Here is a 26,936-nt window from a genome sequence, read left to right as displayed (position 1 = left end):
TACTTACATGATTCCATAAGTTGTTCATTGTTGAATTCCTTGGGCGTGGAGGCCTCTCAGCAAAAGTAAACCAGTTTTAATACCACCCTAGAGAATGAACTTTAACAAGATAAAGTCAATGTCTTTTCTACCAACCTACTAGGATCTTGACCAAAAATTCCATTGCATTTTTGTCTTCCCTATGGCATAAATAACTTTAATTATGTGGAGTCTAGCTTTGGAGCATCAATCTCCTCTAACCTAACCGGGCTTGTATACATGTCTTAGAAGACCTAAATGTTGGTATTGTTACAAACTATAAGCTATACAAAGTGCAAAACTTAACATAACACAAATGGGAGTCAAACATGTATTTTGAAATCATTTACATCTTGTGAAATTCTATTCCCTTAATGTATGGGATCTATAATGCTACATACTTATTGGGAGTACAAACTACTTCAAATAGTTGGATAACTATATGAATATTTGGATTTCTCTACAATACTATAATTGACTAAATGTGACTAAATATAGTAAATTTTACAATGTCCCTACCAAATATCCCCCTACTAGCAACTAAATTTTTGTCTCGATTGAGAATGTGTTAGGAAGTTGCTAAAGATGGGAAGTCACTCTTGCACATCTCTAAGAAAAATAAATAGCAACAACAATAGCAAATGCAAGGACTTCATTATGCAATGTAGCAATGAAAATTCACTTACATCACCAATGTCACTTATGTTGATACTACATTTTCACTTACCTAGGTCACTATAGTGGCTTATGAGTATGTATAAACTTGTAGTCACCTAAGCGAATGAAGTTTACCTAAGTGACTACAATTGTGATATTACTGTTAAAAAACCATTGACAAACTAGGGCTTTCATGGAACTCTCTCCTCACGTACTCCCTCTTTCTCTCTCACACAAAAACAACTATCTACTTCATATACACGTACTCCCTCTTTCTCTCTCACACAAAAACAACTATCTACTTCATATACACGTATTCTCTCTCACGCATGCCCATATCTCTCATCCTCTCTCAAATATGTACACACACACACACACACACACACACACACACACACACACACACACACACACACACACACACACACACACACACACACACACACACACACACACACACACACACACACACACACACATTGGAATATTTGAACTCTTTTGTTAAATCTTTAAGGGTAGAGGCTCAATAGGGGCTCATTGTGTACCATTTCTAATTCTAGATGCCGTAAAAGAGGAGTAGAATGATGCATAAGAGAAGTTTGGATGTGGAAAATCTTATTTCCATGTCAAGTATAAGATAATAAAAAATCAAATTGTGGTGTATTTCCTTCCCTTTTACTAGCTCTGTTTGCAAAAAAGAGGCCACATGGGGTAGATCCAAGTAATGAAGTTGCTCGAGGTGTAGTTTGCATTATACTTACCATTGTCTTTTGTTTCAAAACCTATTGTGTGTATGCATGCACACACACAAGTATATTGATCTCTATGTGTATGAATAATGTGCTTTACCAACACATGGTTCTCTTATGATTTTTGTAGTCTCCAATGCATATATCAATTTCGAAAATGTGATCTACACAAAGCTCACAATCATGGCTACTATCTTCATTGCAAATAGTTCACTCATAATGTACTCTCACTTCTCAATAGTTTTTTCTATTATGATGATTATGTTTACTAGAGGATGAAGATGGGATTACTCTAAATCAAGTCCTAATCATGACAATTCTCAACATTGTTGTGATATTTGCTCCAAGGTCACATCGTGAATTCTTGAAACTACAAGACAACAAACCAAATGCACCATATAGAAGTGCACAAGAAATGATCACAAATAGTGTTTTAAAAAAAAGGATTCCCTATTAAAAATATGATCAATAATTTGGTGATCAAAGCTCATCTAAACTTGTTGAACGTATACATACATAGATACACACTCTACCACACTCACTTAATGTTGGATATGCATGATTTATAAGAATCATATTTATGGAAGTTTAAAAATTGCACATTTACTATCACTATATGCATTGCAACGTAGGTGAGTTTTGCCAATGAATTGCCATTAAAACCTTAGCTTATAGCCATATCTAGTGATAAGGGTGATTTTTTGTATGAATTGTAGCCAAAATTTGCATTTTGGACCTAACTGCCAAATTTGTGAAATTTTGACACAAAAATACACATCGACTACAACTCATAACATAAAATCAATTGCAAATAACCATACTATTCAAAAATTCGAGGACACTATGAAGGGTATTCCAAATGATTGTCGAGCTTTCTCCATATGCATGCTTATTACATCTACAGATGTGGGCATGCCCACATTTATGATGTGGGCATGTGCACATCCTTATATTACAACAACAAGGAGAATACATGAATATGAGAGAGAGAGAGAGAGAGAGAGAGAGAGAGAGAGAGAGAGAGAGAGAGAGAGAGAGAGAGAGAGAGAGAGAGAGAGAGAGAGAGAGAGAGAGAGAGAGAGAGAGAGAGAGAGAGAGAGAGAGAGAGAGAGAGAGAGAGAGATTCTTAGATGAGGATGATAATGATACGAAGAGGGATTTACTATCATCCCTTTAAGGGCATGGTTGGCTAAAAATAACCATGGGTCTACTTTATTCATACTTACAAATTCTGTATCTAAATAACCTATGGATAAATACTAAAGTTGAATGCGAATTTCCTCCCTATGATCTAAGGATAAATTGAAAACCCACATATACTTATATAATCTTTTGCTCATTAGAATAGAAATAATGCAATATCTTGATTAAAATAATTTAGATAATTGCAACCTCACAACAAACATGGTAGTGGAGCATGTTGAAACAGAGGCTTGGAGTGCCACTCATAGTAGAGAATAAGGAAGGGGACTCCATTTCACTTGCACGAGTATGATTATCAATGAAAGAGACATAATACTTGCAACCACTTATAGTTACAGTCTTTGTAGGACTCCACATATCATATGTGTGGTCAAATTGTTCCATGCTCGTATATTATGAGGTCTTCTAATATTGGGGGAAGACTTTATGATTGGAGATTCTATGATTCCTAGTGGGGGTAAAGGTTTATGTAATATGCACTATGTATTCCTACAAGAGAATGAAATTGTTATATGTTTGTCATTCTTATTCATAGGGATATTGGCATGATCTTATTAGATTGACAAATTACTTACAATTAACAACTATGGAGTTCACCATATCATAGATGGTGGACCTTCCATGCATCAAATGTGGCACAGATCATAAACAACAATAGAGGCAATAGGAATTCCATTAATTGTCCTATTGAGCAATGGACTAACATGTATAATCCACAAAATATGCTCTATAATTTAGATTATTTTCTACTTGTGGAATATCCTCCCTTTACACATGATTGACAAACTTATTACAACCTACTCCTATAGAACAACACATACTCCACTTCTCTAAAGATTGTCCTCCTTGCATATCCTCATATCAATAAGAACTACTAGTATTTGTTTATGAAACTTCATCAACTTGGGCAACATCCTTTTTTGTGTAGTCCTTCCATTGCACCAAATACTTGATGATGGTGTGGTTCTAGAGATTCCTAGTCTTGAAATCTAGGATCCTACCATAGTGCATTATCAAGGATTCCTTATTAAGTAGTAGAACTTGTTAAAATGTGGTTAGGGTTAGGTGGAAGCTCAAGCTTGAAAACATTGCCCCTAAACATTTGACAACTTTTAGGGCCCACAAAGGACCCACAATATCGAGGATTTGCCTTCTTATGCTTCCCAGTGAACTCTTTGTATGTTCTACATCAAGAAAACAATATCACATTCCCTCAAAAATGTATTTGGTTTTCATGTATCGCGATAGAGCTTCTAGTGATCTTGAGCAACATTAATACCTTGAGCATTGGCATTGGTGTATTCTTTTAGCTCTCCCAATATTCCCTTCGAGGCCTGATGGTAGGGTCAAAGGAGCTTAGAGAAGATAAGCATTCATGTCAATAGAGTGACCTGAAGGGAAAATTCTTATGTTGTGGTGGTTGGAGGTATTAGAAGCAAAGTCCATCAAGTGTAAGTACTAGATCCACTCTTTCAACTCTCTTCTCTAGTAAGCTCTAAGAATTTATTCAATCACTTGGATTACCCACCCCATCCACTCATCAATTTCGGGGGTGACAAGAAGTGCTAAATCATACTTGTATCTTGATATCTTGGAGTAGCGCCTTCCAAAAGTTGAAGGTGAAGTTAGAGTCCTAATCATAGACTATATGTCAAGGGAGGCCATGCAGTTTGAAAATCACCTTAATATAGAGACGGGTCATCTCTAAATAGGCCCTTTCAAACATTGGAGGTGAAGTTGAAGTCCCAATCATAGAGTATCCACTGAGGTAGACCATGTAGTTTACAAATTCTCTTGATATAAAGATAGGGCCTCTCCAAAGATTCAAAGGTTAACTTCATTAGGATAAGATGGCGTTTTTTTTTTTGAGCAGATCCACCACCACTAGGATGGAGTCATATTGTCCTTGATTGTGGAACGTCTATTCTACGGATATTTTTGTGACCAAATCCACCACTAGTAGGATAGAATCACGTGTACCCTACATTGTGGAAAGGCTTACAATCAAGCTTATACCAATATATTTTGACTTCATTTATGGTATGTCCAAGGGATGGAGTTTTCTCGGCATTTTTATCCTCTCAACTTTGATCCTCAAACATGATAGTCATTCTATAACATAGTAGATTACGTTTGTCTTTGGTCTTGGCCAATGGTACCTCTTCATCACTACATTCAATGACTTCATGTAGCTTGGGTGGCCTACAACTTGCTATCATGTCCCTCTTGTAGAATATACATTTTTTAGAATCTTCCCCATTCATTGAACTCTTCCTTACAAACGACAAAGCTATAGGGTACTGCCCTTTTTTTGAAATTAGTATATATGCTCCCTAAGAAGAAATACTGGAGCAAATGGATTGCTCATTAATGAGCTCTCTAAGTTTACTTCCACTATCAATAAGGAATTTGAATGGCTTACCTTGATATAAGTAGTAGGTGTTTGGATGTCACCACACTATTGACTTGACCCTTGCTACTTCACATCTTTGGGAAACCTTTTTTTGCATGCCCTTGATCTCCTGAGTTTCCTTAGTGAGGGTTAGTCTTTGCCCTTGGATGGCTTTGGGCACTTACCTTTGAGTACCTTGGCTCATTACAATTGAAACGAGTAGTATAATGACCCTTTACATAACAATCATGGTTTTTTGCCAAGACTCCTTGATACATTAAGCCCTTGATAGAACCATAGCATCTATTGCTAGATAGTCATAGGCATGTACTTTGCAAGGTTATTGACCCAAAGTAGTAGTGCTCCAACATTAACTTCTTCTACTTTATAGCTAAAGAATTCATTCATCTTTACAGACTGGTGAGAAGGTGAAATGTAAAGTTTCTTTATTGCCTCCTTGATATCTTTCCAAGTTTGGGAATCTTTCAATACTCCACACTTCTCACAATGTTTCTCTATTGCTCAATAGTCATAGCTAGCTTATACTTTCAAAGATTATAAACTCATAATAGTACTACGCCAACACTAACTTGTTCTACTTCAAAGCTAAATAATTCATTTATCTTCATAGATTGGTGAGAAGGTGTGAGGTGCCTCCTCCAACAGACCTGCAGGAGTCCTCTTATAGTAGTCAACCGAAATTCATATCCATGCACATCACCATCCAGTCTCCCCATGGGAAACCTAGGACTTAGTTGAACATGGGAATCTCAGTTCTACTTCATAGGGGAAGCATGGACAAGTCATCCCTAACAACAATCTAATGCCCACCTAAGAAAGACCACTTTGTAATCAATCAAAGGCAGGAGTGAGGTTAACACCGCACTTGGTTCAAAGAGAGTGAGAGACGAGGGAGAGTGTAACTCGATCCCCCTATCCATAAGATAAAATCTCAACTCCGACCCCCTAAAATAGTATTAAACACTAGTAATTAATCCTACCAATATTAGGAGGGTCACGATTTAACCAAGTCTATCTAGTGTTGAAAGTTATCCGACTTATTAGGTCCACCCAACCATAGAAGTTTGATCGTCACGATCTAAGCCTTGAACTTTCCTCGATTGGGTTTGCTTTACTTTTCTAATTAGCAAGGCATACTACCACGTTGTTTGGATATATAAAAAACAGTTTCCTTTTATTACTCAGTTAAACTAGGTTCATTAAACTCAATCTTTAGCACATAACAAACAATTTAAAAATTAAATACTTTATTTCAAAATAACAAGCAAAACCATCACTCCGCAGAGTGGTACAAAACCGTCTTTTCGCAAAAACACATTGTCCAACCTAGGATAGGACCTTCCAATCTCATAGGATTGGGCTGTATGTGATTGCACTCCGTATGCGGTCAATAGGGATTTTATTGACTTAGAGTCCCTCTAAGCTTCCTTGAGTCTTAAGAGCCGTCCTACATAGCAGGGGTACTTATCACTCGGTCCTCCGCCCTCTTAGGTGTTCGAGTGATCAAAAACCAAAAACACTTACCTCCCTCGGGAGCATAGGACCTCCCACCCGCATATGAGTTTTTTCACACTCTGTAGAGTGTTAGGGAGCATTGGGTTGGGGACCCCAATGTCCCGAACCACCACAATCCACAACTCGTCTAGTTGTTACAAGCACGGAATCATAAGAGATAATTCATCATTCACAAATACAAAAGAAGACATAACCATAAAACATTTTTAACACACCTGTCAATGTATGCGATGCATAGAATCTATCTCCTTCATCAATTCCCGTGTTTATTAATCGTAATCTATGTAACAGACTTATCCTATGGGCTTTTCTAACATTAGTAACTTATTCCTCATTTTATTGTAAGATGCAAAAAAGCAATAACATAAAATAGAAAAGTTAAGAAGTTATAGGGTTAATAGCTTGAAAGTAATCCATTTCTTATGTACTAAACTTGATTATCTCTGTTCGGCCATCCACCGTGATTACGGGTTATGACCACAACCTCCGTTTGTTATGGAATAATCAATCCTTTGGGTTGAATGGATTCAAGGTAACTTCTGCTTGCGCTTCAGCTTTGTGTTGTGTTCCCTTAGTAGGGACTACTTCCTCACATTGGGGAGCTCTCTGAGCATGGCTTCCCTCATCATCTCGACATCTCTTGGGAGCCATGGAAGAAGCTTAATGGATTTGAGGAGCGCTTTCGTATAGGTGTGGAGAGAGAGAGAGAGGCTCATCTGATTGCAACAAAGGTTTGTCGTGTCAACAACAACAAAGAGACTTCTGCATGGGTTGTTATTCTGATGTGACACTCTATCCCTATCTATATAGTAATCAGAGGGGGGGGGGGGGGAGGAGGGAGGGGGGATAGAAGAAGGGGAAGGCGGGGTAAAGAGAGAACGCTTACTTTTAGCATTTTCGATGATATCATTAATGATGTCAGAGAGGGGGCTCCATTTTTGGAATGTAACATGGAGATAAAGATAAGAATTTATGAATACACGACGAGTACTGCGTCTCGCATTATCGGCGGGTGGACGTCACTCTAAGGCAACAACCAAGGCATATACCTTGGCATCTTTGCCTTGGCATACTTGGCAACGAGCTACAAATGCTTTGTTGCGCCGTTAGCTACGCACGAGAAGCTTCCACTAGCTTGTAGGAAAAGCTTTCCAAGAGGTCATCCATCCCAACATGTCGTCACCCAAGTGCACTTAACTGCCAAGTGACTAGCCACTAGGCTAGTTCTTTTTGTTGTTCTATACTACAAACATAGTTTTAATCAACTTGTCTTGGGAGGGCTTCCCAAGCCTTCTCTCCATGAACTGGCATATAACACCTTATCAATTATCTTTATAGTTAAAGCTAGTTTTAAAAATGTGCAATCTTTACCATTTTTTTTCAACATAAATCAATTTTTGGAATGTATATGCACATTGTTGATTAAAATAAACTAAGTAACGGGGACATTATAACAGGTGGAAGTAAATGTCTCTTCATTTCCTCCTTGACATCTTCCCAAGTTATGGATTTCTTCATACTCTACTATTCTTGCAATGTTGCTTTCACTAGAGCTTCACATCACATGTGAGCCAAAATCATGCAAGCGTAGATTGGTCAACAATAATGGTGTCTATAGCTAAAAGTAGGCATCCATCACATCTATTCAAACCTCAAGATCCTTCTCTAGCTTGCTCTAGTAAAGGAGGGTGGTTGCATATTCTTGAGAAGTAGCTTCTTCTCATTAAATCTTGTGTATAGAGTATAGTTCTGTAGAAAAAATTATGAATAATTCTCTAGAATGGCCTATTAGGAGACTACTTATACATAATGAGCTTACAAAAAGAGATGCAAGATGGATATCATTACAAGTTTGTTTCCAAGCTCAATTCCACTACTTATAATCTCCAATTCAAGCCAACCTTCCTAGAGATGATTTCATAATATGAACCATATCATTCTTGTATAATCTTTCTAATGAGCCACAAGGTTCTTTGTCAAGTTCTAGTACTTGTAGGGTAAACCCTTATTTGATACATGTGGCCCCTCTTGCTGATAATTGTGATGTTGTGAATGAGTATAGCCTTTATTACTTGGTCATAAAGTCCAATGGTGCAATATCATGGTCTCTCCTTTGATCATTATGGTTGCATTAGTGCAACAGTTGTCAAAGAGAAATAACTTTATTTGCTATAACTCCTTGACGTATCAAGGTCAACAATGAAATGGCCAAGCTTATCCACATCATTGAAATTAGCCTTGCACAAATCTCCATAAAATCTCTAGACCATCTTTTCTACGTCTCAAAAATAGGGATGTTTCATGTTCTCTAATATTTTCCATCATTGTTTCATGGAATCCCCTATTCAAAGATTGACAAATGCTTTATATATGGTCTTAACAAGTGCTTTCCATACGAATCTCTTTTTTCTTACTAAATATACACAACATCCAAAGCTTGGAGTCTAACTTGAAACTTGGATACATTAATGGACAACATTAAAATCAAAGCTTAAGCTTGTTTGACATAAACGTTTCAAATAAAAAGTTAACTAAGAAAAATGCTTGGCCACGAGCATAAGTAAAATTTTCAACATCAAACAATGATCATTCTACATATTAATACCAACAAAATTGGGTGGCTTACAAAAAGTGTATATTAATTCTACATATTTAGTAGCAAATTGAGCTTAATTCCAAATCGCATAACCATATTTTCTCTCAATTGAGTATCGCTACACTATCAACAAGAATAGCACTAACAAATTCTCTATGCACCACACAAGTTCATTGACTCTACTTAACCATTTATATAAATATTGGGCCACTCTAAAGTAGATAACTAGATGCATAATATGTAGCTCTTCAGGAGAGGAAGTAATGGTGGAATACCAGGTCAATGCAATGAGCCAATGAGAGAGAGAGAGAGAGAGAGAGAGAGAGAGAGAGAGAGAGAGAGAGAGAGAGAGAGAGAGAGAGAGAGAGAGAGAGAGAGAGAGAGAGAGAGAGATTTTGGTTAATGCAATGTCCCACTAACCTTTGGCCATTGGCCAAATAAAAGATATTGCAAACAAGAAAGAACATCATTCCAATGATTAAGATATGGCTCAAATGGTGAACTAAATAGATATAGATGGCCCAATGAACGAATACAATGTGATTCTTACATACATACAAAGAATACAAAGTATTAGACTTTGGCTTCCTACTAATAACAAGTGACTATTTGTATATCTTCCAAGCATGACCAAAAACAACATAAAAACCACAATCATCTAGTTGTCCAATGCTAATCAAGATTTTCCTTGAGTTTGAACATTCTTAACTACCAAAGAGAACTAGTGGCAAGTGATAAATGTGTCTCCCACTTCAACAGTGTTGCATATAGAAAGTCATTTCCCAATTGAACAAATCTCTTTCTACCCATATCATATATAGCAAACTACTCCCTATGAGAAGTAACATGAAATGGTGCCTTGAATCAAGAATCCAATCTTGAGACATGATCATCCATAACAACAAAAAATGTATCCCCAAGAGTACATGATGCATCGCAATTGTCACAATTACAACGTACAATGTTTACCTCTTCAAATTTTTGCCTTTGATTTTTCTCAATTCTTGCCATCTTTATCACTCTTTTGCTTGTCGTTGTTCTTACTCTTCCACTTGCAATAGTTCTTGAAGTCACCCTTGTTGCAATAAAAAAATTCCACATCTCCCCTTTCACAAGCCTTACTCATTAAGTTGCCTCTATCACATTATTATCCCCTTTCCATTTGATCTCCCTCTAACTATAAGTGCATTGTAGCTCTTGGAACCTACATTATTCTTGCTATTGACCTCTTCAATACGCAAGCTACTTTCCACATTAGCACTCGTCAATCCACCAACAAGTGCTAACTTACTACTCACAATCTTGGAAGCATCCCAACTTTCAAGCAAGGTCATAAGCAAAAGCATAACCTTGACCAAATCCTCAAAGGAAATCTTTTATGCAAACAACTAACATAAGGTAGTGTTGAACTGATCTAAATGGTTGGATATGGATACCTTCTCCTCCAAACAAAGGTTTATGAGTTTCTTTAGCCAACAAATATGTGATGCAACACTTTGTGTCTCATAGAGATCGCATAATTTCTTCCAATCTCCATAGACACCATGTTCTTTATATTGAAATAAATTGACTCTGAGAGAGTCAATATAATAGTAGTGTACAAACTAATTCCTCTTATTACATATATCTTTATTGCTACCTTCATGCCTTTCCCCTTCGCATTTGATAGGCTTAACTTGCTTCTTTTATACCACTACATTATAGATATCTTGTTTTCAATATTAGAAGTTCGTACAGTCTAACTTCTCCATGTTGAACAATGCATTTTTTGAAGCAAAAGATGGAGCCATAACCACTGCAACATGTGCAAACCAACAAGCAATCAATATAGTATCAATTGTAAGATCAAGAAGATAAATATAGCTCCAATTTGAGTACCTGCTGCAATGGCCAAAAAGTGGCCAAGGAAATATTGAAAACACTCATATTTGATGCCATAATGATGTCCAAACACTCCCTAGTACATACTAATTCTTTGCAATTTTTTTAAATTTTTGTTAGCTATTTTTCATGTTCCAAATAACCCCAAAAAAGATTGTCACCTCCAAAATGACTAGGTCTTACTACAACATGGAAATACATTGAACCGATTTAGAAATAACCACTTCACTATACAAGCACATAGGAGCAATGAATAGGAAAGCCATAAAAGCAAAACTTCACCACTAAGCATGCTATGAAAGGAGTTAACAATGCATCTCTTTAGCTCATGAAACCATCCTATACAAAATAATGTTGCTTTAATTATTAAACATCACTCAACAACCAATTTAAAATTAGGCCACGATAATCTAGTCTTGTGGTTTGGAAGCTAAGCCATTCAAAGTAATGCTAGCACCCTCTATGCTTGGATTCAACTTAACCTTGTTAAACATACATTTAGCAATGACAATACACACAATAATTGCACTCAAATGGTAATACAACGCCATGAGATGTTGCTTCCTTTGATGGCACAACCAAAGAATAGACTTCTTGCTTGAATAGAGTGTCACCTAAGGAATACAATAAGAAGATTTTTTATGCCAGCAAAATGACAACCTAAGAGTGTGTAGGCACCCTATCTCCTCAACAATGTCTATCTCCTTGACTAAAGGAAGAAGATTTTTGACTCATACAATGTGACACTATCAAGATGTATAGGCTCCTTGACAACAGGTCGTTACCTCCTTAGCAACATGTCCTTGTCTCCTTGATGAAAAGGCCGACTAAGAAGGGTCCCCTCAAACTAGCACGAAGGATCCTTGTGTCACACACCATTAACAGAGGTTGATGAGACTTTCTATGTGTTGTGGACACAAGGGCGGCTCCATATGTATATCTTATAAATTCTTTGTGAAAAACTACCAACACTTAACTGCCCTCTTAATGTATCGATTGCAGCTATGGGTAAGTACTTGGTTTTGTTACAATGAAATACGAATTCCTTTTTTCTTCATTTTTTAAAAAAGATCGTTAATCTCAGGTCACTATGTACATCCAATCTTATGATTTTGAAGATTAGCTAGAACATTGTACACCTTTGTACCATGTGATTAAGCACACAATGCTAGAGCCCCTGTAGTGTAAACTCAAACCTTTACTTAGAACTGCACAACTCTAAAGAAATACTCTTATTGAGCCGCCCAATGCCCACTCTCCTCTTTGTATAACAAGTGGCCTTAGCGTGCCTTCATCTTATTATTTAACTTATTGCTGTTCTGGATTTTCAGGTATTTCAGGGTGTGCACTATTGCAGGCAAGGCCTCCATTCACCGGACCGACGCGAACAATTGCACAGAGCGCTTACACAAACTGTGAATAATTTCACAGAAAGTGGCAGGCATAGATGTAGAAAGTGAGAAAGCGTGTATTTGAACGCATCGTCTGATGATCAATGGCTGGCTGTATAAAAACGAGACGCTCGTCTTTGCACCGTGCCTCACCTTACATAATTACAAGATGGTCGTCTTTCTGTACATGTATTTGCATGGGTATTTGTGGAAGACTGCATCAGAGGTTGGTTAATGATATGCTTACAATGCTTTAGGTAACAGATTAAAGTTACATATGGCATGTTGGTACTTGCGTGTATCGAAACTGCACCTTTGACAGAGTAAAAGCAGCATGACAATGCCCCAAGATGGAATTTCTTTACTCCGACTCCAACAGACTCATCATGAGTTCATCAACATCACTGACTTGTGCTCCCTGAAATAATAACAGAAGATCTTCAAGCATATGAAACTTATGGAAGTTAAACAGAACCAGTAAGTTCCTGACAAATTGATACCAAAGCACGCAGTACCAAAAGGAGGTTCAGTTGTAAAATTTGTACAAACTGAGCACATACATCCTCTATACTATCTAATGCAAGAGGCAGTTACTGAAAGTGATCTGTGTAATAATTCAAGGCAAGGCACCACTTCTTGAAATAAAAAGAAAACAAGAACCAAGTAACAAACCATTTCATTCTGATGGTTCTCCAACATCCTTCGGTATTGATTGCGGGCTTCAGGATTTTGCAACATCACTTTGACTCTAGAAAGTGCCTCCTGGAAACCTTCCTCTTTCCGCTTTCTGAAAACTTCCATAAACTCATTATTATCATCAATTCCATCTTCTTCAGCTCGAAACCCGCGTAACCCTGATCCTTTACGCCGCCATCTTAGAATGATTTTATCAATTACTCCAACTGTCCAAAGAAGCTTTTTGTATTTATTGCGCACTTGATACCCTCGAAAGTGGGCCTGCAAAGTCGCAAACACGGTTCATTTCAAAAACAAATTATGAGCTAATTCCATGTGCACATAATCATGGAACAATATAATGATAAAAAAAATGGAGAGGCAGTGATGTATGAGCAAAGAATAACTCAAATTCAACACACAGACATGCATGAGGCAGTGGAGATGTGCATTTGCTGAGATCCAGCAGTGTTGGCTGAGTTGGAAGAGGGAATGGACTTGACAAGAAGGCCACAACTTCAGTCTTTAGTAATGGACACACTGTTGCTGAAGTCACTCCAGCCACAAGCCTTGCTACTACTTCTATGTTCTCTCTCAAAATAAAGGTTCATGGGAATGTCTTTAACTTGCATCATTGGACCCATGCATCCGATGAATATCATGTAGACACTCAGATCTCTTTCCCGCATGCCTGGAGAGATCACTAGCACAAGAGTTACAAACAAAGCACTAAGGAGCATTACTGACATGATCAATATTCAAAAGAGGGTATGGAGTTCCTTTAAGGAGACACATAAGAGCATATAAGTACATAGATAGCATACGCCCTGTTCTGAGCAGAAAAATTAAACGCATCTTGAGTCATATTACTGTCTATCCCACCTGTTTATTTAGTCCATACTCCGACGGTTGCACAAGGAGTTAGATGATGGTTCCTTGCAAGCCATCATCCAAGGACTCTATTGACCAGCTCTCCTCTCTACTATACTCAAAATTGAACAAGAACACTTGTAAGTAAATTTCTATGTGGACGTACAATCTCTATCAGATCTGCTATAATTACTTCAATTCCAGCAGCTGATCCAATCTTTAGGCTTTTGTTTAATGGGCACACACTTTAAGGTGGCTGAGAAACCCTAATTTTTGCTATAAATTAGGGTTCTGATACCATAAACACTAGCGCCCACCTTCAAACAACTGAGAAAAATTGGGAAAGGCTGAGATTCAATGGCACACTTCTCAAGACAGCTGATAACCCTAATTACAGCAGTGATTAGGTCTCGATTTAGAAAAAGTCTTAAATATCTTCAGATTTCCGGAGATGAGGGAGGAGGATAGTAGAAAGAGAAACGTTCAATCTGATGCCAAGAAAGTGTTGTAATAGCAATCCCCTCCTGTTTAGAAAATCAGGTCACTTGCTGGTTTTTAGGGTTTTGCTGCTCTATGAAACCCTAATTTCTGCAACAGCAATTGTCAATGATCTCGTTTTTAGGGTTTCTTGCTGTTTACAGCCCCAAAATCTATTCCATATCAGGTTGCCCTGCTATCCTGAAGCTTTAGCAGTTGTCTCCCTACCGGTAAAACTAAGTTCTCCAGCATCAGATCTGCCCCAAACAGCCCAGAATGGGAGAAAAACAGCCCAATATGGGAGAGACATGCAACTCAAAACTGATCCAAACTTGACAGTTGGCAAATTTCCATTTTCACTAGGGCCTACAGATACAAAAACAAGCTATCTAGCCCTTTGGCCCTGTCCTCATTAAAATAACCTTGAAGGTTGCCCGATGTCAATTTTAAATTCCTAACCTCTTTGATACCAAAAGTCATTTCTAAGACGAAAATCAATGTCCTTGACCAAGATCTAACTTTGGCACCCATTGGCACCTGCCCGCCCATCACAACTTCTGTCAATGTGCCCCATTGCCAAACATTGTCTGTCACCATGACACACATCTAACTTAACCTGCATGAATCTCACGCATGCACAATTTAAGTGTTACAACTTAAGCATGCAAAGAGCACTAAGTTAAAAAATTATGTCCTCCTGACAAAAAATGCTTCAACTAGATAGATCACAATGATTTACATCATAGACAAGTTGATGAATTCATTCTTTATTCCTACTACTGCCCAAATATTTAATACTACACAAGGGGTCAAAAGTGGAATGCACTTTTGTAGAGTTACCAACCATAGCCTTCTTATCCAAACTTCTCCTAAAGCTTATGTTCTTGTTTGGAAAAGCTTCCCCCATTACTTAACAAGCCAGCCAAAATACTTTGCTTCATAATCATAAAAACCGGACACATCCCAAAATGCCAATTGAAATACCTAAAATCTTGAGCTCTCACCTAGACAGCATTTCCTAAGTGAAATGTTTTCCCTCCCCTGAATTTTTGCCATGTGGTATTCCCCTTGTCCACAAGTTGAGCTCAATATTTCAATAGCATAGAGCACTAAGCAACATTCCATTGCCACACTATTGCTTGCCCATGCACACTCTGCCCTCCTTCCCTTGGCCTTCCCTTGCTCCAATTGCCGCTCTTCTCCCACCATATCCTCCACTTCTCAATCACCACTGATGTTGTGGCTAGCCACCACCTCTCCCCTCCTCCCCCCGAAGTAACCCAAGAATCGATCAAGAACTCCCTAGTGACTTTGAGAGTTGAGTTGTCTATATCAACCCCGAATACAAAGGCTTCAAAATTGAGTAGTTCAACCTGTGCCACAAATTTCCTCATTACTCAACTATCCTCTTTCCATTGCCTCTTTGGCAGAGTAATCCCTACATTGTGCTGAATTCCATGAGGCCTATTAAGGTCTCCTAGTGTTTTCTCGTTTCTCATTTGATTGCATCCTCGCAAGAGATTTTGCGTTTTGCAGTTTGGCGCCCTCCTAATCTTCGTAAGCAGGAGAATTCGCTGCAAGGAGAAGTGCTAGCTACCTCCAGGTTGCTGGATTGGCTTGACAAAGACTTGCAACAAGATCAGTTTAATTAGATGGCTCGCTTGGGGTTGTAGAATAGTCCATGATGGTGTCTTTTCTAGGTAGCACCATCTTTATTCTTTCTAGTGCATTCGTCAGCACTTTCATGTGTGTCGTGGCTTTCATGACATTTGATTGTCCTTGCAAGAGAAGCTTCTAAGGTTCTCTCCATTGTGTGCTTTATAGCCATTGTCTCCTTGGTGGGATTGGATGTTTGTGCTTATTGATGATTTTGAGAATAGGTCAGCTAATCAGATCTATCATTAGATGATCGAGGTCAAGAGATGGGTCACTAGAAAGGCCAACAAAATATGGCATATTTGCGATAGCAAAATGAAGTGGCAGGAAAGATTTCTCTGGAAGTCTAAGGTTCCTTATCAAGGTAAAGTGTTCATGTGGAGATTGCTTATTGGGGGGGTTCCAACTAGGGATGTGCTGCGTGTTCGCAAGATCTCCCGTGGTGGTGGTGTATTTTGCACTACATGCAATGAGACATTGCTTCATCTCTTCGTCTCCTGCCCTGTTGCTCGACAGATTTGGAGTTTTGTTTCCTGTGTGTGGTCCTCAATAACTTAGTCGTGGATATTAGATTGTTCGTGGATTATGGAAAGGATGCCTTCTATGTCCACCTTGAAATCAGATTATTCCTGCCTTTTCTATCTCCTTCGATGGGTAGCTCTGTGGCATATTTGGCGTACTTGGAATGCCTTCATTTTTTATTCATGGTCATGTGGCTTGAATTTTCTTTGGGTGAAAGGCCTTAAATACACTAACTTCTAACCATACTACGGATAAAGAGGGATTCAAACCTCCGTTTAGTGTTATGGCAGATCTCCTCTTATGGTTTCAGCTAACCTGGTTCTTCCTCACATTGCTACTCCTTCGCTGGATATCATTCATTCCACTTCAACTGTCCTTTCTATGTGATATTTGTGTGTTATGGTCTTAGAGGCCTTCGGCTTGATTTGTGTCCATTCTGTTTTTCTTAGCTAACCTGATGATTTGATGTAAATATTGCTATTTAATTCAATTATATTTACAAACAGAGAGAGAGAGAGAGAGAGAGAGAGAGAGAGAGAGAGAGCCTATGTGTTGTGTAGAGTGCTGAAAATTGTGAGGAAATATAAAAACGGCTCTGAAAATGTCAAGAATTTCTATGGCTTGCTGATTCATTTGCTGACTGCTTGTTCCCTACAAGGGGGAGGGACAAGAACATAGCTTGCTGAAAATGCATGTTGCAAATGCAAGAATGTTAGCTGTTGTTGCATCTGCTCCTTATTGCTATGGTCATTTGTCTCTCCATTCTTTCTTGTTTTGATGCAAAGGGGAGAGGTGCCCCTTAATAGGAAGGGGGTGGTTGGACTCATGGACCAGCCAACCAACCAACCAGCCACCTGTTTGTCTTAGAAATAGTATGATTTGACTACCATGCCATTTTCTCATGTTTGCCCAAATTGCCATGGGACTTGGGCAGCACCTGCAATATGACAAGCCACGGGCGAATTTCAAATAAGTTGGCTTTCAGTGGATGGAACCTAGCATTGCGAGACAAACTATTTGTTCCTGTAATCTAAAAATCCACCTGGAATCCATTGTCCTTCCTCTACTCGTGCAAATGAAGCCAAGGTGAAACCCTCAGTCCATGCTGTAGTCTCGGTATGTGAGAAAACTCATTGACTTGCACCAATTGATCTTCACATTAGTAGATGTAGAAAACGCTTGGAGAGCAAGCCAAAGCCTTTCCAACATCACAATACCATCTTCCGTATGAAATTTGTGATGTAGAGTCTAGAAATTCCACCTCACTTCACTTGCCTCATCGGACCATTGCAAAGTCTTGGTGGGATAACACCATCTTCCTCTCGTCAACGCTTGAAAGCAGCGGAAGGGCCCATAGCTATACTCATTGCCTCTACTTGGGCATTAGTTTCAGCTCTTCCATAGTGGATGCTTCCTTTCATGTGATTGACTCTATAAGTGAAGCGTTCAGCTACATAGCATGATATCCTCAAGGCCATTACCTTGACTTTATGCCTCTTTCTAGCTTAGTCTAGTAAATGGTCAAAAAGTTTGGTTCTATTTGACACTAGGTGTAGTGCAAATGTCATGTCCTTGAAGGTTGCTCACTATGCCCAACTTCGAAAGAAACCTTGGCATGTTTTAGTTGAAGGGTTCCATGAGAACATGCAATCTAGTAAGTTGCATTCGATGTTCCTCTCTAGGTTTAGCAGGGCCACTTTTGTTGGGATTCTTTGGTTGCACCTCTTATATATACATTACGTAGTTTGTGCTATATGAAACCTTCTAGATACACGTTCTAGCTATTGCATTTGCAATTACATGCCACCCAGACACTTGAATAACTGTGAGACCATGCGAGATACTAGTCTTTTCAATGAGTAATTTTACAATATCTGACCAAGGATGACTCTGCACACAGTGTGCCTGCAAAAGTGCCCATCTCAAAGAAACCATATGGAAATTAACATCCAATACAGCTGCTCCCCCCATCCTTTTAGGAGTAGTCACATGCTCCCAAGAAATCCACACTTGGCCCAAATGATTCCCTTTCTTTTTCCACAACATGAAGTGGATAGGCTGAACCAGTTCCAAAAGAGACTTCTTAGTTCAAGGAAGTAAAGGCAACAAAAACGAGACCATACTAATCACGATGCATTGAGAAACTTTAAGTTTCACATGAAGAGGCCAGCCTTCAGATTTTCAGTAGATGAACCAATTGTGTATATGGGATGACATCCAATCAAGCAAGCCACGGGGAGCTACATCCACACCAATAGGATAACCCAAGTGTCGGGTAATATCTCCTTTAAAAATCACAGCTCCTTGCCAACCCAAACCTTGCAAATCACTCTCCGTACAACAAATCAATGTAGATTTCTGAGCATTAGTATGAAGCCCTGACGCTAAAGCAAAGAGACTCCACGTAACCATTGCCTCATTTACATTAGTCCAATCAGTCTTAAGAAACATAAAGGAATCATCAGCCAAAGATTGACCCAAATGTTAGGCACCACTGGGAAGAGACAAACTAACAATCTCGCCATGATCAACCAACTTATCCAACAATGAGAGCATTGGGTGAGTAACCAAAGAAAATAGCAAAGGGCTGAGAGAGCAACCTTGCCAAAGAGAACGACACTAGGAAATTTCGTCTGTGATTCCCCCCCATTAAGTGTAATACATGTCAAAGCACCCTAACTAATAGTATCAACCATAGAAGTCATGCGAGGACCAAATCCCATGGTGGACATTAGTTGCCACAATAAAAACCAGTTAACATGATCAAATGCCTTTTTAAGATTAAGTTGAAGCATAACAACTTGTTGGTGTGAGGCTTTGGCATAATCAATCCCCAATTGAATATTCAAAATGTTATGCATTATATTCCATCCCTTAAGGAAACCACATTGACATGGATAAACCAAGTTCGGAAATACTTTCTACAACCTATTGACAATGATTTTAGAAAAGATTTTATACAAAGAACCCATACCAAAAATGGATGTCCATTGTTTCAAGGAAGTCAGAGAACGAACCTTGGGCAACAACCAAATCACAACAATCTTCCAATTTGAAGGCATCAAACCAGAATTCCATACTCGCTAACATAGGCGAGTTAATGGGTCCTTAAGCTACTCAACATGGGCTGAAAACAACTCATTAGAAAGCCCATCCTAGCTAGGGCTTTTCCTACATGGTAAATGGGACAGCACATCCTCCACTTCAGCCTCTGAGATATTAGCGTCCATCAAATCAACCCATTCAAGCTTAACCTGATTACTAACCAAGCCACAAATGTATCGACGAGCAAAGTGAACAGCATCTGAAAGAATCTCTTGTGGACCCAACAAAGATTTATAATAGTCAATACACATTCAAATGATGGGGACAGGTTCACTAACCATATCACCTTGCTCATCCAACAAACACACAATATTTTCCCGAGCGTATTTCTCGCTTAAACGAGCAAAGAACTGTTGAGATTGACAGTTATTATCATACAAAGCTTCTACACACACTAGCAATTTGTATATAGCATATTCCTTCTGCTAAAGAGATTGAACTCTACATTTCAACCATTCAATGCATATAACTAAGTCATCAGTAGTATCCCCTGATTGATACAGAGACAATGAATGAGCCAAGAAAGTTTGTGAATGCTGCAATTCAACTCGAAAAGAAGAAGCATGTTGAATATCATATTGTTGGGACAACGCACGTGCATTATTCCTAAAAACAGCCCTGCTTCCATACCCCCAAATAGGACCCTTGAGTTGAAAGAAGCAATCAATTGCTAGATACACTCCAAAAACTGATTTTGTAGCTAAAAAGATTGATTGAAACGTAGGGGCAAACAAGAGAGTAGAGCCTTAAAGGCACAAACCGGCCTATGAGTCAAATCCAAAACCAACAGATAGTGGTGTGACAAGACATGTTGTTGTCCACCCACATATCAATAACTGTAGGAAGAAAAGAATCGTTGTGAAAAATGTAAATCCTATCAAGTCTGGCCCAAGTGTCTAGATGCTGAAGAGAACGATAAGTATATCTAGGCTATGAAGGATGCATCCAAGACCACATGTCTTCTTTCAAAGACATTGCTGCTAGTGCATCCCAAGCCTGACACTTAGGACCACCCATGATCGAGTCAGGTGAAGTCGCTTAATCCGCATATACACATGCATTAAAATCACCCATAACAAAACCTTGACGAGCCATGGAAAGATAGTGCAAGTCATCCCAAAGACGATGGCGTTCCCGAGGAGTAGAAGGAGCATACATGCCAACCACAAAACCTCACCCTCATATATGAGTTCTAGCATAAAAAATCTACCATGAGCATCCTAAGAAGCCAAGGATGGTTGGAAGGAAGATAGAACAGCCAACATAACTCTAGATTTATGTGGAACCTATCCACTTAAAAACACGGTCTAATCCTTGTACACATAAGAAAAACCATGCCTGCTTAGCCATAGGCCTTCATGGGACCATATGTACTAGTTGACCATCCATGCACAAAGGAATACATTGCATATTGCGAGTATGCACATCCGGAGTACCAAAAAGGATCTTAAAAAACCCACTCGGTCCATCATAAATCTCTTCCAGGAGAGGGACCTACACTTTCCCAAAAACATCATCATGACACACATCAACACTCGCAAGCATGGACTGCAGCCACGCGCGAATCCTAGAAATCAAGGAGTCCTACCCGTAAAATAAAAGATGGCTGCCCTCTCATGAAAGGCAGCAATCTGGTTCTAAAACCAAGTCAGATTCCATGACACCAACCACATGATCCCCTTCCGGTAAAGAGCTCGCTTTACCCTCATTGGCATGAACATAATTCGACATACGATTGCTGGCAATGGCAAGCATGAACTGGAAAGACACGAAAATCTTGCTGAGGCAAATCCGGAGCACACAAAACCGGTTCATCAACTGTCATCTCACGGCATTTTCCCATCTCATTCCTTTCCATCAACTGCCCAAAATCCTCAGCCAAAGAGTCACCATCCGACTCCACCGATTCTTTGTCATCCCCATGCCCAATATGCTGGTCAAGAAAAGCCACATCAATACCATTTGATGCCTGCATACTGGCCATAATAAAGCTCAACCTTTATGAGTGCTACGTAGAATCTCTCTGTCTCTCTTTTCTATTCCTGCTGTGTGCAGGGCAGAAGGTACAAGCAAAGACCTCTGTTTCATGTGTACTGCAGCTCTCTCTCTCTCTCTCTCTCTCTCTCTCTCTCTCTCTCTCTCGTGAGGATAATTGAATTAAGTAGAAAATATTTTACATCAGACCATCAGGTCGGCTTAGAACAAACGGAAAAAAAACAGTCATGAAGGAAAGTCTACACAGACTCTAACACAGAACTATCACACTGAAAGCACAGCTAGTGTGGAGCAAACAGTGTCCAGCCAAGGAGTAGCAATATCAGGAAGAACCAGGTCAACAGACACCATAGAGGTGATTTGCCACAGCACTAAACTGCATATTCGGGCCACATGACCATGAATCCCAAACACTATAAAAAATGAAGGCATTCCGAGTTTGCCAAATATGCCACAAGGCTGTCCATCTGAGGAAATGGAAAAGGCAGGAATAATCTAAACTCAAAGAGGTCATGGAGGTCATCTTCCCCAAAATCCACAAATGAGCTGAAATCCAAAGACGAGTCAACGAGAACCAGACTGGGAATACAAAACTCCAAATCTGTCTTGCAACAGGGCAGGAGACAAAAAGATGAAGCACTGTCTCATCACATGTAGTACAGAAAATGCATTGCCCTGCAGAGATCTTACGAGCATGCAGCACATTCCCAGTAGGAAGAGCCCCAATAGGAAACCTCCACATAAACACTTTTCCCTAATATGGAACCTTAGATTTCTAGAGCTGGATGAACTTGTCCTACCACTACTTTTTGCTTTCCTGAATGTGCCATACTTTATTTGCCTTGACCGTGACCCCCATCACTTAGCCTCTACCATCTGATAAATATATCTAATTGGCTGATCTTTTGTCGAAATCATCAAGAACCACAAACATCCAATGACGCTAGGGAGACGAGAGCTGTAATGTAGGCAAAGGATAGTAGCTCGTAATTATGTTCGGTATGGCTGTCCAAATAACATGATACCCTCTAGGCACCCGAAAGTGCTGGCGAATATGCCGAAATGAATAAAGACGGGCCTGTCCCGAAATGACACCATCTTGGACTGACTACAACCCCAGCTGGAGCCATGCGGTTAAACTTGTCTCTCTGGAGATCTTTGTCACGCCAATCCAACAACCTGGAAGAGGCCAGTACTTCGCCTAGGAGAGAATTCTCCTCCTTGCGAGAATCCCGGGGGCGCTAAACCGAGAAACGTAACATCGCCTGCCAAGATGCGATCATATGGGAAAGGAGAAAAGACTAAGAGACCTTAATAGATCTTGTGGAGTTAAGCACATGCCACCAAGAAGCATGAATAACAGCGTTACCATGAGAAATGCCAATCTTTTCTATAAAACATTTAGCTATATATGTCCAAGGATGAGTCTATAGACAAAGAGTCTGCAAAACAACTAACCTCAGAGCAGCCATATGAAAATTAACATCCAATAGAGCTGCTCCCCCCATCCTTTTAGAAGTAGTCACGTGCTGCCATGGAATCCACACTTGACCCAGGCGATTCCCTTTCTTCTTTCATAACATGAATCGGATGAGTTGGATCAATTCCAATAGGGACTTCTTAGTCCAAGGAATATTTTGAGATAACTCTCCATCCACAAGAATGCGCATCGCTTTGCAATGGAACTTCTTGTAGAAGAAACGTATAAGGCCTTTGAGGATCAGCAAGATCCTCATATGTAGTATCCAAAAATGTAGAAACAAGTCTACCAGCACTGCAAAAGGAAGCTTTGTAAGTTCAAAATATTTTTTGTAAATAAAATCAAAGTAAGTAATTTTCTTTCAACATACATTCGTGCTTGGCCATGAACACCGCTGAGAGAGTTCATAAAGATAATTTCTCTAGTAAGACAATTAATATAGATGAGACTCCAATGCCCTCTGCAAATTCATAATAGAGGTGAGTAGAAGGGTGAAAAGCAGCCTTGACGGAGAGAGTGGGATAAGGTAATTTCATCAGTGATGCCTCCATTAAGCGCAATACAAGCCACTACCCCCTGACCAATATTATCCACAAGAGAAACCATATGTGGCCCAAAAACCATGGTGACATCAACTGCCTCAAGAAAGACCAACTTACATGATCAAATGCCTTTTCAATATCAAGTTGAAGCATGACCACCTGCTGGCTTGAAGCTTTTGCAAAGTCAATCCCCGCTTGAACATTCAAAATACTATGCATTATATTCTGGCCCTTTATGAAACCGCCTTGGCGAGGATAAACCAAATGCAGAAATACTTTCTACAATCTGTTGGCAATGATTTTTTAGAAGATTTTATATAACAAGCCCATAACAGAAATGGGTCTCCATTGTTTCAAAGTAGGAGAGGGAACTTTGGGCAATAACCTAATGATTGCAATCTTCTAGTCTGAAGGCATGACACCGGAATTCCAAACTTGTTGACACAAGCCAGTCAACGGGTCCTTAAGTTGCTCAACATTGGTTGAAAACAACTCATTAGAAAGCCCATCCCAACCAAGACTTTTTCTTTTTGCCAAATGGGAGAGAACCTCTGCCACTTCATCCTCTGAAATATCCACCTCCATTAAGGCTACCCATTCTGGCTGAACCTGATTTCTAACCAAATCACAAATGTATCTGCGAGCAGAGTCAACAACGTCTAACAGACTCTCTTGAGGGCCCAACAATGATTTGTAAAAATCAACACAAATCTGAATGATGGATGCAGGTTCTATCACCATAATACCTTGTTCATTCTTTAGACGCACAATATTTTTCCGAGCATATTTCTGATGCAATCTAGCAAAGAACTGGTGAGATTGATACTTGTTATCGTGCAAAGCCTCTGCTCTAGATAACAATTTGAATTTAGCATATTCGTGTCCCTGTAAAGATTGAACTCGGACCATTCAATGCCTGTCAGCAAGTTATCTATAGTATCTCCCAACTGACCATAGTTGCCTCCGTACGACGTACGGAATAGTCCGTACGGTATGATCTGTATAGTACCGTACGGTATGAATTCGTATGTCAAAACAGGTCTATTTGGGCCACCTTGCCTGCGCGTCCTCATTCCGCGTTTCCTGCCATCCTGCGTCCTACATTTCCCGTGTTTCCCGCACTGTTGCACTTTTTGGGGGGGTGGGAAGCCTTGGATACCTCATCCCACCCCCTTTTCCAAATTCCAACCATGCAAAAGGTGCTCCTCTTTGGATTCCGTCCAACTTGCAACCCTCTCTATGGATTCCTTCTAGCTTGCAGCCCTCTCTTTGACGGTTGACCCCTCTCTCTTTGAATGTTTGAACTTTGACCCTTCTCTCATCTATAAAAGGTGCTCCTCTCCTCCATGCTTCCACACCAATTCAGCAAGCACTTACAAGTTATCATTCTCATCTTCCTCTCTTGGATCTTGATTCTTGAATGGACTTGTGATTTGTCATTCTCGAATCTCACCTTCTATCCCCTCTTTCCCATACCCTATCGAAGCATTTGCCATTCTCAAATCTCATCTCCCATCCCCTCTATCCCGCACCCTATCAAAGCATTTGCCATTCTCATCTCCCATTCCCTCTCTCTCACTCTTGCTCTTTCAACTTTACCCCAACCCTCCGGCCTCTCGAGCCTCCCTCCCTTTCAACTTTCAAGACTCAAGTTTCAAGAGTCGAGACTCTCTCTCTCTCTCTCTCTCTCTCTCTCTCTCTCTCTCTCTCTCTCGGACCTCTTTATTCGTCATCAGCACCATGACTCGTGAGAAGCACGAGGCATTCAATTTGCATGCGATCCATGTGGAGAGGGACACAAAGAATTCCAACTCCCACCATTGGACATGAAGGTATTGCGGGAAAAGCTATACAAGTGGTGCAACTCGGCTTCTCCAGCATCTTTCCAAGACGAGGGGGCAAGTTGCTCCATGCAAGGAGATCCCTCAAAACATTGCGGAGGAGATTCTCGCCAAGATGAGAAGGGGATCCACAACAGGAGGAGGAAGTGGCTTATCACCAACTCCTATGCCTACTAACAAGGAAGCATCCAATGTGAGCGTATCTTCAACCGATGCGCGAGAGACCTCTACCATTGGTGGTGGGGGCTCCACATCTGCATCCGGCTCCGGTAAAAGACAAAGAGTGGAAGCTCATGCACTGCTAGAGAGACAATCGTCTCTCTCTCAAGCTCCCGATCATGTGCGTCGATCCGTTGCCTTTCTTAGAGAAAGGCAACGACTTGCGGACATTGAAATTGCACGCACGGTGATTGAGTGCAATCTTGCATTCAATGTCCTAAAGCAAGAGCAATAGAAAAAGATGTTAAAAGCCATTGCCAATGTGGATCCATGTGAAGGATAGATTGGTGTCACATACAACGACATGAGGACGAGAAAGATTGATGAAGAGAAGGAGAGGATTGATAGAGCCCTTGATCCTATTTGGGCCGCATGGATAAAATATTGTTGCTCCATTCTCACCAACAGATGGAGTGATTGTAAGAAACGGAGCATCATCAACATACTCGTCTCATGTGCACTCGGCACTTCTTTTTGCGAGACCGTAGATACCGGTAAGAGGGGGAGAAAAATGACGGCCGCATTCATCTACCACCACATTCGACAAGCTATCATTGAGATATACATTGCAATTTGCATTTTAAATTTGATTCACTTTCTTTTATTACAATAATATCATGATTCACAATTGAAATTTGATTTATACATAACTTGTGAAGCCTTTATTTTGGTGGCAAAACTTTGAATACGCACTGGAGACCCTTCAGGCTTCAGCCCTTAGCCATGAGGGTCCTTGCCAAGGATTGCTCTTCAGGTGCATGTGAGAGAAATCGGAGTGCCTATTCTCTCATTCTTACAAAGATTCGCAATCGGCTTAGCACACGACAGTTAGAGCGACTAGTTTATTGCCGCACTAACTTACGGATGATGAGGGCTATGATGAGCATGGGTAGTCTGAAGCAGGTAAATTTTAAACACTTAACCATAACATTTAAAATTTGTTGTTTTAACTTTTAAACTTTGAACTTTTAAGTTTAAACTCTATACTTTACAATTTAGACTTTAGCATTTACAATGATCAATCTTACGTGCATCACTGCATTGTCTAGGTGAATGTTGATACATTCAAGTTGATGAGCGACACTCTTCCGAGTATACATAAGGAGGTGGACGAGGAGGAGGAGATGATTT

General features: G+C 39.7%; 1 protein-coding gene across 2 annotated transcripts in view; it reads right to left on the bottom strand.

Moving 5' to 3' along the window:
• Positions 1–12,066: 12,066 nt before the first annotated feature.
• The window catches only part of LOC148025425 (calmodulin-binding transcription activator 3-like), a 163,365-nt gene continuing 148,495 nt past the window's right edge, over positions 12,067–26,936 (bottom strand). For both annotated transcript variants that reach the window (XM_087692554.1, XM_087692553.1), the window contains 2 exons: positions 13,096–13,380; positions 12,067–12,841 (listed from right to left, as the gene is read on the bottom strand). In XM_087692554.1, coding sequence (XP_087548680.1) covers positions 12,785–12,841; positions 13,096–13,380 — 342 coding nt within the window. In that variant the 3' untranslated portion in view covers positions 12,067–12,784. The remainder of the gene's footprint in view (positions 12,842–13,095; positions 13,381–26,936) is intronic.

The sequence above is a fragment of the Lygodium microphyllum genome, chromosome 14 (assembly GCF_053477565.2).
Source record: "Lygodium microphyllum isolate KBCC chromosome 14, Lygodium_microphyllum_v1.1.10, whole genome shotgun sequence".
Lineage (NCBI taxonomy): Eukaryota > Viridiplantae > Streptophyta > Polypodiopsida > Schizaeales > Lygodiaceae > Lygodium > Lygodium microphyllum.
Note: the sequence above shows the minus strand (reverse complement) of the source record. Positions and strands in the feature narration are given on the sequence as shown.